The 14596-nt window shown below is 48.1% G+C and overlaps 1 protein-coding gene across 18 annotated transcripts in view; it reads left to right on the plus strand.

Annotated features, from left to right (window-relative positions):
- Positions 1-14222, plus strand: part of LOC114204150 (putative phospholipid-transporting ATPase IIB) — a 58506-nt gene extending 44284 nt beyond the window's left edge. For 6 of the 18 annotated variants that reach the window (XR_015767486.1, XR_015767487.1, XR_015767485.1 and 3 more), the window contains 2 exons: positions 676-784; positions 8624-14222. Coding sequence is in view for 6 of the 18 variants with exons in the window: in XM_088020709.1 (XP_087876835.1) it covers positions 676-784; positions 8624-8754 (240 nt within the window). In the remaining 12 variants the exon portion in view is untranslated. Of the gene's footprint in view, positions 1-675; positions 785-1421; positions 1766-3664; positions 3716-3737; positions 7446-8623 lie in introns of those variants that run through there. The other 12 variants (XR_015767489.1, XR_015767481.1, XR_015767480.1 and 9 more) reach the window with 12 other exon arrangements.
- The last annotated feature ends 374 nt before the right edge of the window (positions 14223-14596 follow it).

Genomic DNA, 14596 nt, shown 5'->3' on the forward strand with positions numbered 1-14596 from the left:
TTCTGAAGAGTCTGTGGTCGTAGAGAGGTAGACTTGAAGAGTGTTCACACTCGGAAAACACAAGTGTAGCCTCTGAGCTGTCAGCCACATGTCGGGGGCATAACAGATTTCACAAGAGATCACAAGCACATCAGAGTTTATTTCTGTAGCCTCAAGTTGACCTGTTGAGGTTTTGCTTACAAAGCGGACAAGCCTGCACAGAAGGAGGCTGTCGTGTTGGGATTGCGCCGCGTTCCTTCCTGCTTTCTTCCACCAACAGAATTCAAGCGCAGAAAGCATAAGATTTTATGTCAGCCTTTGGTAATTTGATATTTAAAGGCACGAGCGTTCTAAATAGAATTCCTGGGGTTTTTTTTTGTTTTTTTGTTTTTTCAGATTGTTGATTTCTTTTTTCTTTGGGTTACTAAGTATTTTCTGATGTTTAGCTTGTACATGTTATGATATGAATTTAAAAAAATTATTTGGGAATAGGGAGAATTGTAAATCTTTTAGTATGTATTATATTCCTCTTGTAGTGTTTCATTATTACTTTTTTGTCTTTTTTCTTTGTTTTCGTTTATGTTTTAGAAGTAACATAAATGGGGGGGAAGTAAAACTGCTTGGTAAAAGAATATTCCCTTAACTTTTTTGTTAAAGCTAGTTTTCTCAAATACCATATTTTATTTTGTTTTATAGGGATTTGTTTTGGCTGTTACTATCATGAGGGAAGCAATTGGTGAATTCCGGCGTTTTCAGCGAGACAAGGAAGTGAATTCACAGCTCTACAGCAAGCTTACAGTAAGAGGTTAGCAAGACCCTTTTGCTCTAGCTTATCATTTGCTAACTGTAATCATCATTTTATTTTTTTTTTTATTTTTTTTTTTTAAAGATTTTATTTATTTATTTGAGAGAGAATGAGAGATAGAGAGCACGAGAGGGAAGAGGGTCAGAGGGAGAAGCAGACTCCCTGCTGAGCAGGGAGCCCAATGTGGGACTCGATCCCGGGACTCCAGGATCATGACCTGAGCCGAAGGCAGTCGCTTAACCAACTGAGCCACCCAGGCGCCCCTTATCATTTTAGAGTTAACAAAAGTGAAAGAAAACGTGTCTTCATTCTGTTAGAAAATAGTATTTTTCGATTACATATGGTATCTAATTAATTTTTTTTAGTAATCTCATGACTGCAGTTTCAAGAGAACACATGTGAAACCCAACTAGTGTATGCACATTTTCTGTGAATATCACCTTACCTAAAATCTCTGTTTGTGTTCTATTTAAACACAGTCGTAAGGGTCGGACAGACATCTGGTACCATGGCCTTAAGTGAAGGGACTTGGAGCCCCTACAATAAATGTCATGATCCAAAATGATAACTGCTTTATGCCCATTTCTCCTTCACTTCATTCAGGGCTTTAACCCTTCCCTAATTGTGTGTTTTTAAGGAGCTTGTTTATTTGGTCTCTCAGTCCCAGTGGAGAAGAAGCGATGTGTAGAGGAGTGTGGGAGAAGCCATTATAGGCGGGCCTTATGCCTGTCGGAAAGTGACACCATGACAGTCATTACCTCAGCGAGGGACAGTGAAGGAGGGCACTGAAGAGCTAGACAAGTATGCATAAGAACTTGGAAGCCTGTTTATAAAATGAGGTTTAAGATGGAGTTTGTATCTTCTGTTTACATGTGGACATTTGTACACTGAATTTATTTATTTGAAATAATTCTCCAAAAAATATTTCTGTAGCTTCTTGGGATATATTTCATATAACATAAAGTTTATCCATTTAAAGTATACAGTTCAGTGGTTTTTGGTATGTTCACAGAGTTATGAAACTATTAGCACCATCTAATTTTGGAACCTTTTTTTTTTTTTTTTTTTTTTTAAGATTTTATTTATTCGACAGAGAGCACAAGTAGGCAGAGTGGCAGGCAGAGGGAGAGGGAGAAGCAGGCTGTCTGCTGAGCAGGGAGCTGGACGTGGGGCTTGATCCCAGGACCCCAGGATCATGACCTGAGCTGAAGGCAGCCGCCCAACCAACTGAGCCACCCAGGCACCCCTAATTTTGGAAAATTTTTAACATCCTAGAAAGAAACTGAATATATTAGCCATCATCCCATTCTTGCCCCTTCGGACCCTCTTCCAGGCCCAGGCAGCCCCCAGTCTGCTCTCTGTCTCCGTGGATTTGCCTCTTAGGACAGGTCACAGAAGTGGAATCGTGCAGTATGTGGGCTTTTGTCACAGGCTTCTTTCACTTGGCATTCTGTGTTCAAGGTTCGTCGGTGTTGTGGCACCTGTCAGGCTTTATTTCTGTTTGTTGCCAAATAATATTCCACTCTGTGGTATTCCGCGTTGTGTTCACCGATTCATCTGTAGACGGACGTTTGGTTTGTTTCCACTCTAGGCTGTTGTAAATAATGCTGCTGCGAATGTCCGTATGTGAGTGTTTTTGTGTAAACATTGTTTTATTTCTTTTGTAAATATACCCAGAAGTGAAATTGCTGGATTATATGGTAACTGTGTTTTTGATAAACTGCCAAGCTGTTTTCCTAATTGGCTACCCCATTTTGCATTCTCACCGGCCGTGTGTGAAGGTTCCGGTTTCTCCACATCCTCATGGGCACTGTTCCTGTCTGTCTTTTTTATTGTGGCCGTCCTGTCGGGTGTGAAGTGGTATCTCACTGTGGCTTGATTTGTCTTTTCCCGACGACTAGTGCTATTGAGCATCTTTCCATCTGCTCATGAGGTGATTGTATGTCTTTGGAGAGATGTTTATTCAGATTTTTTGCTTACTGTTTTTTTTTTTTCTCATTGTGTGTACCTCTTTTAAGATACCACCTTTTTTTTTTCTAATTTTATTTTACTGTGTTATGTTAGTCACCTTCCATTACATCACTGGTTTTTGATGTAGGTTCCACGATTCACTGTTTGCGTACAACACCCAGTGCTCCATGCAGAACGTGCCCTCGTTAATACCCATCCCCAGGCTCACCCGTCCCCAGGCTTACTGTTTTAACTGGATTAATTGTTTTTTAATTATTGACTTGTAAGCATTCTTTATACAATCTGGATTTAAGTCTCTTGTCAATATATGGTTTGGAAATATTTTGTCTCGTTCTGTGGCGTGTGTTTTCTTCTTCTCAGTATCCTCTGACGCACAGAGTTTTCATGTTATGATGTCCAAGTCATCTGTGTTTTCTTCTGTTGCTTTTGCCTTTGGCATTGGAGCTAAGAAACAGTTTACCAACCCGAGGTCACGAGGATTTACTTCTATATTTTCTTCCAGGGATTTTATAGTTTTAGCTCTGACATTCAGATGTGTGATCCACTTTCATTTCATATTTTGTGTATGGTGTGTGATATGGGTTCACATTCCTTTGCATGTGAGTATCCAGTTGTCCCAGTACCATTTATTGAAAAGACTATTCTTTTGAGGTTAAGTTGAATGATTAACTATTAAGAGGCTTTGATGCTTAAAGCTGTGGCATGATAGAGGTTAGGTGTGTTGTAGAAAAGAGGTATGCTTGCGTTTTGGAAAAGAGAGTCCCCAGAATGGCCAGGCAAATTAGGTGTAACCTTGGTATGTCTTTTTTAGAATATAATACAGATCCTGGCTTATTTTTTAAATTGTTTTTAACTGTGGTATTTGGACGATGTAGAGATTTGCTTCTGTGTATTAATTGTATCATTCAGAACTAAATGGTATGGTGGCATCTGAGAAACTGGCAAAGGAGGCAGTCCTGCATGCCCTTCCTTTCTTCCGCAGAAGCACGGAAAAGCCAAGCTCCTGCCATGAGGAATGCAGCCCACATTCTTGACTGGGGACTCTGGACCCTGCTCTGAAGGGAGTAGAGCAGAACTTACTTGCAGAGAATTGTGTCTGTCTGTCCAACCTGTGAGGGACACATGAAGGACGGACTCAGGATGTCTTTCTTTCATCTAACGTGGATGTCACTCAGGACAGAGGAGCCAAAAGCCGGTGGGCATTTCTCAAGCCCATGTCAGGCTGAGGAGAGGCAGCAGTAGCTTGGGGCCAGCATTGACAGTCGACACACAGAACAGAGGGTCACGTGCCAAGCCGAGGAAGCTGGAGAGGGGACTTCTTTGGAAAATTGGGGCATGTAAAAGTGCCCGTGTTTCCTGGGGAGTTTTGAAAGTCACATCCAAGGCCAGCCCTAGATCACACTCAGAAAAGACCCCGAGAAAGCGTTTTGCCTCTGGCCGGTCTCTAGGCTCAGTGCAAGCAGAGGTGAAAGCTCAGGCTGAGTTCTGGGCAGCCTGGCTCTGTGTTGGAGTCCCCAGCACAGAGGCAGTCTGCGACGATCGGGAGAGGTTGGTCTCCCTTTCTCCCTCCCTTGCTTCGTTCCTCCCCCCTCGCAACGCTTTCCTTCTTCCCTCCCACCATGCTTCCCTTTCTTAGTCTCGCCCCCTCCCCATGCAAGGAAATCCTTTCCAAAACACTGGCTGAAAGACTTCTCTCCATACATGACAAAGAATACACACTTTACAAAATGAGTCTACAAAAGTCACTCTACGTGCATGGCTGCAGCATATACCGAACAACAAAACAAACCCAGAAGAGGGGGAAGTGCCTGATTTCCTGAGTTACCAGATTATAATAGTCAAAGTGTACAGGTTTCCACAAAAAACTTACAGAACATGCAGAGAAACCATGTGGCCTAGTCACAGAGGAAATGAACAGAAACCGTCCCTGCAGAAGCCCAGATTCTGGACTTAGGAGACAAAGTCTGGATCAGCTGCCTTAAGTCTGTCCAAGGAGCTAAAGGAAACAACTGAAAAACACTGACAGGATTAGGAAAAATGATGGTTTTTTTTTTGTTTTGTTTTGTTTTTTTAAGATTATATTTCTTTCTTTGACAGAGAGAGACACAGCGAGAGAGGGCACATAAGCAGGGGGAGGGTCAGAGGGAGAGGGAGCAGCAGGCTTCCCGCTGAGCAGGGAGCCCGAGGTGTGGGGTTCGATCCCAGGACCCCTGGGATCATGACCTGAAACGAAGGCAGACACACTTAACGACTGAGCCACCCAGGCACCCCGAACAATGATGTATTAACATACAGAATACCAATAAAGGTATAGAAATTATAAAAGAAGCAAAAAGCAAAAATTCTGGTGCTGAAAAGTACAATAAATTAAAGGAAAAACTCACTGGAGAGTTTCAGCAGAGTTGAGCTGGCAGAAGAAGGAATCAGTGACCTTGAACCTAGGTCATTTCAATAACTAGATAATTTCAAGTGGAATCACCCATTCTCAGAAGCAGAAGGAAGAGTGAAGGAAAATAAGCAGGTCCTAAGGGACTTGTGGGTGGTGCCAAGTGTACTACATGTGCACACACTGGGCATCTTGGAAGGGAGAAAGGGTGGAGAGAATGTTGTAGGGAGTAGTAGCCATTAACTTCCCAAATTTGATGAAAGACATGACTCTCCATACTCGGGAAAATCAGTGAATCCCTAGAAAGATAAATGCAAGGAAATCCGCACTGAGACACATGACAATCAAACTGTTGAAACCCGAGGACCAAGAGGATATTCTGAAAGCAGCAAGAGAGAAACACACAAGGAAGGGCTCTTGAGTCAGAAACGCTGGAGATCAGAAGGACGTGGGGTGACATTATTAAGATGGGAAAAGAAAATAATGGTCCACCAAGCATCGGATGTCCGTAAACCTCTCATTCACAAATGAAGGCGGATTGAGACATTTCCAGATGCCTTTAGAATCGAAAACAGGGACTCAGGCAGATAGGCATCCACCCATGTTCATGCAGCACTATTTATAATTGCCCACATGTCCACCGGTGGGTGAATGGACAAATTATGGTGTTTTTTCACATTGGAATATTATCCAACCATAAAAATTAATGAATACTGATAAACCCGGATGCCCCTTGGAAACATTACACTCTGTGAGAGAAATCAGACACAAAGGGTCACGGACTCTATGTCATTTACACGAAGTATCAGAACAGGTAGATGAATGGAGCTAGAAAGCAGGTTGTGGTCGCCACGGCCCTGGGAAGTGGCGGCAGCGGCGGGCGGGGGGCAGCTGCTTAGTGGGCATGACACGTCCTCTGTGGTGAGGAAAATGTTTTTGAGCTTGATAGAGTGGGTTGCACAACATCGTGAATGGACTCAGTGCTGTATTCACTTTAAAATGGCTGATTTTGTTATGTCATTGTCACCTAAAAATAGTAAAAAATGTTGAAGAAGGCATACTAATCATATCTTTTACACTTCTGTGACACTCCAACTCAGAATATTTTAAAAATAATTGTCAGTGGGTTTATTTCAAAGACAAATGCAAATTTACCTTTTTAAACAAGATAGATCATCATTGGTGATCTTTGGAAGGACATTTTTATGTGTAGATGATGATGATACTGCTTTTTTTTTGACTACCTCGTGAGTGTCAGTAACTTGCTCATTTGCATAACTGCCATTCAAGGTAGGTTGGCTTATCTCCATGTTACAGGTGAGGGACCTGAAGCTCAGGCCATGTGATTTGCCCTGAGCCACTGCAGTTTTGGTAGAGTTCATATTTGAACCCAGACCATTCTGATGTCAAACCCAGTGTTCTTTCAACTGTAGTGCTTTGCTCTGTGGCTGGTTATTCTGATGCAAATGACTGATAGGTAAAATCTGGGATGTAAAAAAAAATGCATGTATATGCTCATTGACTTTAGTTTGAAATTTGTTTTCTTGTCAAGAATACGTTCATCTCCTTAATTTCTAGTATTTCGTAGTGATCTGTTCTTTGAATGGCATTGATGGCTACTTCCTTATGTGACTTAACTCTGTTTTGTTATATTTACAGTATTTGATCTTTTTGTACTTGGAGTTCTTAAGCACATTCTTATTGAAATACTCTGGGAAAAGTGTTCTCTGCTATATGTTTTCTGTGGAAAAGGAAAGCCATGTCCACTTTTAAGTATACTTAAACAGATAATCTGAGTAGGCCTGTATCTTTTAAAGAAATTGAATCAGCAATTGACCTTCCTAACAGTCCTAGATGGTTTCCCTGCGTCCTCCTTTTGCCCCTGGCTGCAGGCAGCCCCAGGACTCTAGCTGCAGCTCTGAGATGCTCAGAACAGTGCGTCAGACCGCCCGCCCGCAAGGCTCCGCTCCGCCCCGAGCAAGTTTCTCCAGTCACGCTTCCCCAAAAGCAGCCCACCCAGCAGAGGCTGGGAATGAGATCGTTAGTTAGGGGAGAGCAGGATGTGTCCCCGTGACACGGACAACGCTCGAAACACTCACACCGGTGGCCGGGGCTCTGCGGGTGGCGGCATGGTTCATTGTCTGGGCTGTGGACATATTTTCACATGTGTGTCAGAACTCAACAAGCCGTGTCCTTGAAGACATGTGGTGTATTATATGACAACAATGCCTTGGTCGAGCCGAAGGGGGACAGACAGCAAACACGTTGATGTAAAGATCCTCTATAAAATGCGCTTAGAAGAAAGTGACCGTCTTTGGGTAGCTCGACTTGGGACTCGGGTGTCGTTCCCAGGGCTGGGGTGGCGGGCGTCCCACAGCGGCCTGCAGGCGTCCCTGGGACTGTCACTCACCGGCCGCTGCTGCCGAAGCCTTGACCCTGCCACGTCTCTCACGCCCCACGGATTCACGACCAATGTCAGGTTGTATTTTGAAAGGTTCTTGGTTTGTTTGGTTTTTTGATTAATTTTTTCAAATTAATTTACACAGAGTAAGATGCACAAATCTTAGCAGAATCAGTTTTATGCCTGTACACGCTCATGTGACCACCCCCGGGGCAGGACTCGGGGGCCCTTCCCTGCCTCCTCCCAGGCGGCAGCCCCGCCTCCACCCTGCATGCGTAGTCTATCTGGTTGCGAGCGCCGCACGTTCGCTTGGCCTTTCCAGAACTTCCAGCTGAGTGGAGTCCTACCGTTGCCCCATTGCTCTGATTTCTCCATCAACATGATCTCTGAGAACCATGCGTGGGGTAACGCACAGCACGGTCCTGCTAACCTCCACGGCGGGCTGCTCCCCCCCCACGGGGGCCGCGAGGTGTGTCCAGCCTCCACGTGCTGACTGTTTCCAGGTCAGGGGTGTCATGAACGAGGTTGCTGTGCCCATCCCTGTCCCGGTCTTTTGTGGACAGAGGCACCCGTCCCTTCTGGGCACACGCTCGGAAGGAGAGTCGCTGGGCCCTGGGGTGGACGCGTGCTCAGCCTTACTAGAAACCATCAGAAGGCTTTCCAGAGTGGTTGTGCTGCTGACGCTCCCACGGGCCGTGGATGAGCGTCCCTGCGGCCCTGCACCCTTGCCGACACCTGGTGCTGTTGTGCTTTTCATCACAGACATCCTGGGGGGTGTGCGGCGGCATCTCATCTCTACCCAGCAACAATGCTGTGTGCAGTTTCACGTGCTTACTGGCCACGCAGACGCCCTCTTCTGTGCAGCGTCAGCTCACATCTTTGCCAAGTCTTGGCTGGGGTGTTTGTCCTTTTTATTGCTTCTTGTTCTCTATGTGTTCTGGGGAGAAGTCCCTTGTCCCACGGATCACAGATATTTTCACTGGACTTCAGTTTGCTTTTTCATTTTCTGAAGGGTGTCTTTTGATGAGCAGAAGTATTCAATTTCAATGAAGTCTAATTTATCGATATTTTTATTTTACAGTTTGTACTTTATCATTCTGCCCAAGAAGTCCTCACCAAAGCCAAGGTCAGAAGACATCCTTCTGTGACTTCCTCCAGAATCTCAATTGCATGTGTGTCCCTCCCCCCATCTCGGTCTGTGACCCACTTTAAGTCGGTCTGTGTGTGCCGTAACACAAAGACCACAGTTCCTTATGTCCACACAGACACTGGGTGCCACAGCGCCACGGACTGAAAGTGTTTCTATCTCCCCATTCCAGTGCCCGTGTGATGCTTAATGGTCCTCCATCAGGCATGACCTCACCTGCAAGGTTTCTGCAAACGGCTTTATCAGATTGGGACCTTCCACTTCCAGTTTGCAAGTAGTTCTTTAAAAAAATCACAAACAGGCTCGACTTTATCATTTTTTTTTTCTGCACCTATTGGGTTGATCCTACGGTTTTTCTCCTCTGTTCTGTCAATCAGTTGATTGACTTTTTTTTTTAAGATTTTATTTATTTATTTGACAGAGAGCGAGAGCAGGAACACAAGCAGGGGGAGTGGGAGAGAGAGAAGCAGGCTTCCCGCTGAGCAGGGAGCCCGATGTGGGGCTCGATCCCAGGACCCTGGGACCACGACCTGAGCCGAAGGCAGACGCTCAATGACTGAGCCACCCAGGCACCACGTTGATTGATTTTGAGTGTTCAAACAATAAGCATTCCTGGCATAGCTCCTCTCAGTCACTGAATTCAACTTGCTAGAACTGTGTTTAAGGTTTTGTGTGATGTTCACGGGGAGCACGGGCCCATGGGTTTCGGTAAGTGAGTTGGGTGTGTCTCCTAGTTTTTCAGAAGCAAGAGCAAGAGTATATTCATTTTTCCTTAAAGGAAAGCTCACCGGGGACCCCTCAGGGCCTGCACTTTTCTTTGGGAAGGTGTCTGATTACAGGCTCAATTTCTGTAAGACATAGGACATTTCAGAGTTTTATATCTGCTTGTGTCAATTTTGGGAGGTCCTGTTTTTCAAGGATCTCGTCCATTTTGCGCGGCCTGACTTTGCTAACGGTTAGGTCTAACGTGTGGGGTCTGCAGGGGCCCATGCTTCCGCTCCTGAGAGCAGTCATTGATTTGTGATAGTATCAATTTTATTGATCATTTACCAGAACCAAGTTTCAGCTTGTTGATGTTTTCTTTGTTACACGTCTGTTCTCACATGATTTCTGCTCTGTCACCTCCTTCCTTCTTTCTCCTTCCGTGTGATCTGCTCTCTTTCTTAGCCCCTGGGGGCCGTCGCCCTGCTTTTCCCCAACCCTGTCTGTCCCCTGGCCTTGCTGCCTCTTCTCTCTGCAGTGGCTTGAGGTTGTGACTGTGTTGGGGACGGAGGGTGTGCGGCTCTTGATTGGACCCCGGGGAGGAGAAGACCGGGAGCTGAGAGCAGCCTGAAGCTGGAATGACCGTGCGTGAGGGAGAGGCCATGCCCAGAGGTGTTTGTGTCAGGAGCAGCCTAGAGATGGTGGTGCGTGCCTGTGTGCGAAGGTGAGGTGGCCACAGGCCGCTCCTCCAGGCGGCTGGGGGCAAGTCCGAAGCTGACTCAGATGAGGGAGATGCTTCAGCTCTTCCCAGAACAGACAGCGATTAGCTGAGAACATTGCACCAAGAACATCAAATTTTAAATAAGCCCAGAAGTGACTCAAATTCAGTCTGACAGAGGCTGTCTCTGAAAACATCCTAGGGCAAAAATAAGATGTAGGCCAGACGTCTTCAAAACAGCATGAAAGCCTGGGGTTTGGGTGCACAGTGTGGTTTCCACGGAGTGGAGTCATGGCTCTGCTCACGCTCCCCAGAGCTATTGTCAGAGCTGCAGAGAGAAGGCGCTTTGTTCCTCTGGGCGCCTCTTGGGATCAGGCTGAGACCGTCTTCCACTGGACGTGGGGGGAAGGGGGGAAGATCCCTCTCGACGATGTGAGCATGCTGGTTAGGAAGCTGCGGTGCGTGAAAATAACGGAGTTTTTTTTCCCTGTATTTGCTCTTCAACCATGAGAAAGAAACTGAGCTTTGCTAACACTCACTATGCAGACTGGCGGTTCAGTGTGTCGGGGGACCCCATCCCATGAAGTCCTCACACCCACTGAGGTGAGCAGAGGGCGATGGGCACCCTGGCTGGGTCCTCTCCTTCGGTGTGGGGCAATGCACGCATCTCACCTGGGGTCTGGTTGGCGGCCTTGTGGATCGTATGGTATAGCTCTTCCTAGATTTAATTCCTGTAGTGGACGACTGCTTGGAGGATAGCAGAGGGAAGCATGGACAGACAGACGCTGGCAAGTACAGAAGAAGGGGGACAAGGCACCAGTGACACAACGGGAAGGGTCCTGCACACCCCAGAGACAGGGAGGAGGAAAGGGGGAAAGAGCCAAAGAAGTGTTTAAAGACATAATGGCTGATGATTTCAATAAAGATTGAAGGCGGTGCCATGCAGACCTTCAGCCAGGTGAAAGATACTGAACAAGCACCAAAACACCAAGCAGGAATATTAAAAGAAAATGTCACCTAAGAAAATAAAAACGAAGATGTGAACAGCAAGGACAAAGAGAAAAAAAGGAAAGTAAAAGAAGACGTTTCCACAGCCCCACAAATAAACAGCCGACAGAGTTCCTGTTGGGCAGCTTGGCGTCACTCACATGGAAGGGCCGCCATCGAAGACGGACGGGCACTGTGCCGTCCGCGAAGGGTGATGACAATGAGGAGAGACCTGTGGGCGACGCTGGAGAACTATCGATGGCATGAAGCAACACTCGTAAGTTTGTGCGGGGCTGAGAACGTATCAGCATTAAACGCACAACAGCAGGTGCAGGAGCAGACGGGGGGGGGGGGGCACAGCCCCCGGGGCGGGAGCTCAGAGAGCGCTTGGTGACTTCAGCTTCCACCTTCTGAGGTGGTGTGTGGTCCTGCAAGCCTGACCGATACAGGAATTGCCTCCTAGACGTGGGGATGCTGCTGTCACAAAGACCCCAGTCCTTTGGCTGGCAGAGGCTGGGAAAACGAGGAGGCATTTATCACGGACGCTGGGTGCGGACAGCCTATATTATGTGCGTGCCAAACAACGGGCAGAACTGTCGCCTGGGATGGCTCGAAGTTGGAAAATGCAGCTAATGAACTTTAGTCAAACCGAGGGGTACGACCCCTTTGAAAGACTGAAGGCGATGCCATGCAGACCTTCAGCCAGGTGAAAGGACTCGGGGCATCTGAAGGTCCCACAGAAATCGGACCCTCTAAAGCACAGGGAGCCATGGGTGTGGGTTTGGGAGCAGATGCTGTCTCTCTGCTCCTTGGCTCTTTGCATGGAGAGGATCCAGGACGTGGACCTGAGGCTACAGTCAAATGAGCCCTGGGTCCTGGGGAGGTCGAGTGTGTTTTACATGTGGGGGAACAAGGACAATGTGGGGCCAGCAGATGGACTGTGTTGGATTGGAAATGTGGCCACAGAGTCCCCCTCCCCATCTCTGTGCCCTGTCACTGTGTTTCTTGGGTGTCCCTTTCAGGCCCTGGCCTTGGCTCGAGATTTACTTTGGCCAATAGGACTGTAGCTGACAGGACATATGTGCAGACCCAAAAGCATTTGCATCCTGGGCTTGCCACGTTGCTCTCCTTGAGAACCCCATCATGGCCACCATGCGGCCCTTGGATGATGAGAGGCATACGGCCCAGGGACCTGTGTCCCCTGCTGGTCAGCCTGCCCGCCCCAGAACACAAGGGAGGCCTCGCAGGTCACCCAAGGAAGTGACCTGCTGCTGGTACAGAGATCGAGAAGGCACAACAGCCCAGAGCAGCCGGGCCAAGCCCACACTCATGAGCCAGATGCACAGCTGGTGTTTTAAACTCCTAGATTTGGGGGGCTTGTTATCCAGCAACAGCTGACTGATAAAACCCTTATTTCACAGCATCCACAGAAACCAGTTCCAGGGAGATCGTGGAGCCAAAAATGAGAGACCAAAAAAGTTTTCTACCAGATAATACAGGAAACGATATTTAGGATCTCAAGATAGTATGACATTAGGATGTATGTACAGTCTTAGGATGCACAACCGCTAACCTACGGGCAAAGACTGACACGGTGGATTGTCTTAGAATTAAGGCCTTTCGTTATCTATTTTTTTTTAAAGATTTTATTTATTTATTTGACAGAGAGAGACACAGCGAGAGCATGTGCACAAGCAGGGGGAGTGGGAGAGGGAGAAGCAGGCTTCCCGCCGAGCAAGGAGCCGGATGCGGGGCTCGATCCCAGGACCCTGGGATCATGACCTGAGCCGAAGGCAGACGCTTAATGACTGAGCCACCCAGGCGCCCAAGGCCTCTCATTATTTAGAAGACATCATTAAGAAAGAGAAGTTACAGCGTGGAGGGAGATTTCTGCAACACCCCCCCACACACCTCCCACACCCCCGGCAAGGGGTAGACAGTCCGCCGTTAGAATGGTGGGAAACCTTCCGGCTAACGGTGAACATGTCCGCCAGCCCCGTGACCTGGCCGTCCCTCAGCCTGTGCCCACGGAGAGGGCCATGTGCAAGCACATTCACAGCAGCTTTATTTGAAATATCCAAAAGCAGGGAACAACCCGACTGTCCACGGATAGTAAAGTGGATCGTAGAGGTCTGGATTGCACAGGCTGGAACAGTAAATGGTAACAGTCACAGCGGCAGCTTCGTGCGGTGCCCAGGACCGTCCCCGGTGTGAGCATACAACGAGCCGTTGGGACGTCCGCGCATGTGGGCGATGAGCTGCCATGTGCAGGGCAGGGGGGTCCCGGGGCTCGGGGCTGGCAGGCGACGGGAGGACGGCTTCTGGATGTTGACCACACTGTTCCTCGCATGGCGTGGGGGCTCCACGGCACGTGGGAACGAGACCCGGAGCGGTGCGTTGGTGCATTGTGCACTTTTCTGCAGGCATGTGACACTGCAGTAAAAGTTAAAAAGTAAAAACGCACAGACAAGGGCAACACCATCGTAAGCCCCCAGTGATGCACACTCTCCGAGAATTTGTCAAGGCGATCAAGCGTCCTAGAACGTAACGGGCCTCTCCTTCCATGACATTGCTCCCGAGAACGTCCCCAAGTGAGGAACCACATGCGTATCCTAAAGCTGCGGGAAGTGTGAATGGGAGAACATACCACAAGGCACATAGCATTTCCTGCAACTGGTCAGAGATCCACCCACAGAGCCTGCACCCCAGCCAGTGACCCTGTGCCCCGGGGCCCCCATCGCTGTGCCTGGTCCTGCCCAGAGAGGCCGGACAAACCCTCCCTGGCGGGCAGGGCTGCCTTCTCCCCACCTTGGCCCCCCGCTGCCCCTGCAGGACGGTAACTGTGCCCACCTGCCCCCCCCCACCCCAGGCTGCCAGAGGGGAAAGGAGGTGCTTCTCTGCTGAGATGTGCCAGCTTGTGGCTTTTCCTGCCAGAGAGCCGAGTGCGGACCTCCCACCCCTCCCGGGACCCCTGTGGTGCAGCTTTGTTTGCGTGTCAAATTGTACTTGAGGATGCAGAACATCCTAAAACACATTTCAGAAAAATAAGAAGCTTAAATCATACTTAAATGAACATTTTGAATCAAACAGTCCATTAAAACATTATTAAAGTTTTGGCACTTGGAACGAGCTTCAATTTCTGGACATTAAAGTTCTGTGAATTGCAGAATGCTTCGTGCAGAGGTGAGCGGACCCAGAGTCCCTGCTTTGTTGTCTGGGCTGTGTGGTCCCAGGCAGGTCACCTCCTTCCGGACGCCTACTGACTTCCTGTCTCCCAATGGGGCCTGACCCCAGGCTGGGCTCCCCAGGGGCCCTCGCACGTTTGTGTGAGGGCTGGTGTTTCCGCGTGAGTGTCCTGGCAGACGTGTGGCTTGGGAGGGAGGCGGTGGTGCAGAAGGACCTTCCAGCAGGCCGGGCTGGGGATGCAGCTTCTCCTCCCAAAGGCCTGGCAAGGGCTCCAGGGTGCAAGGAGGCCTCGGGAAGGGCTGCTCAGAACAAGT

Source organism: Eumetopias jubatus, unplaced genomic scaffold (genome assembly GCF_037043125.1).
Source record: "Eumetopias jubatus isolate StellerSeaLion01/CBP00866 unplaced genomic scaffold, mEumJub1_p1.0 scaffold_109, whole genome shotgun sequence".
Lineage (NCBI taxonomy): Eukaryota > Metazoa > Chordata > Mammalia > Carnivora > Otariidae > Eumetopias > Eumetopias jubatus.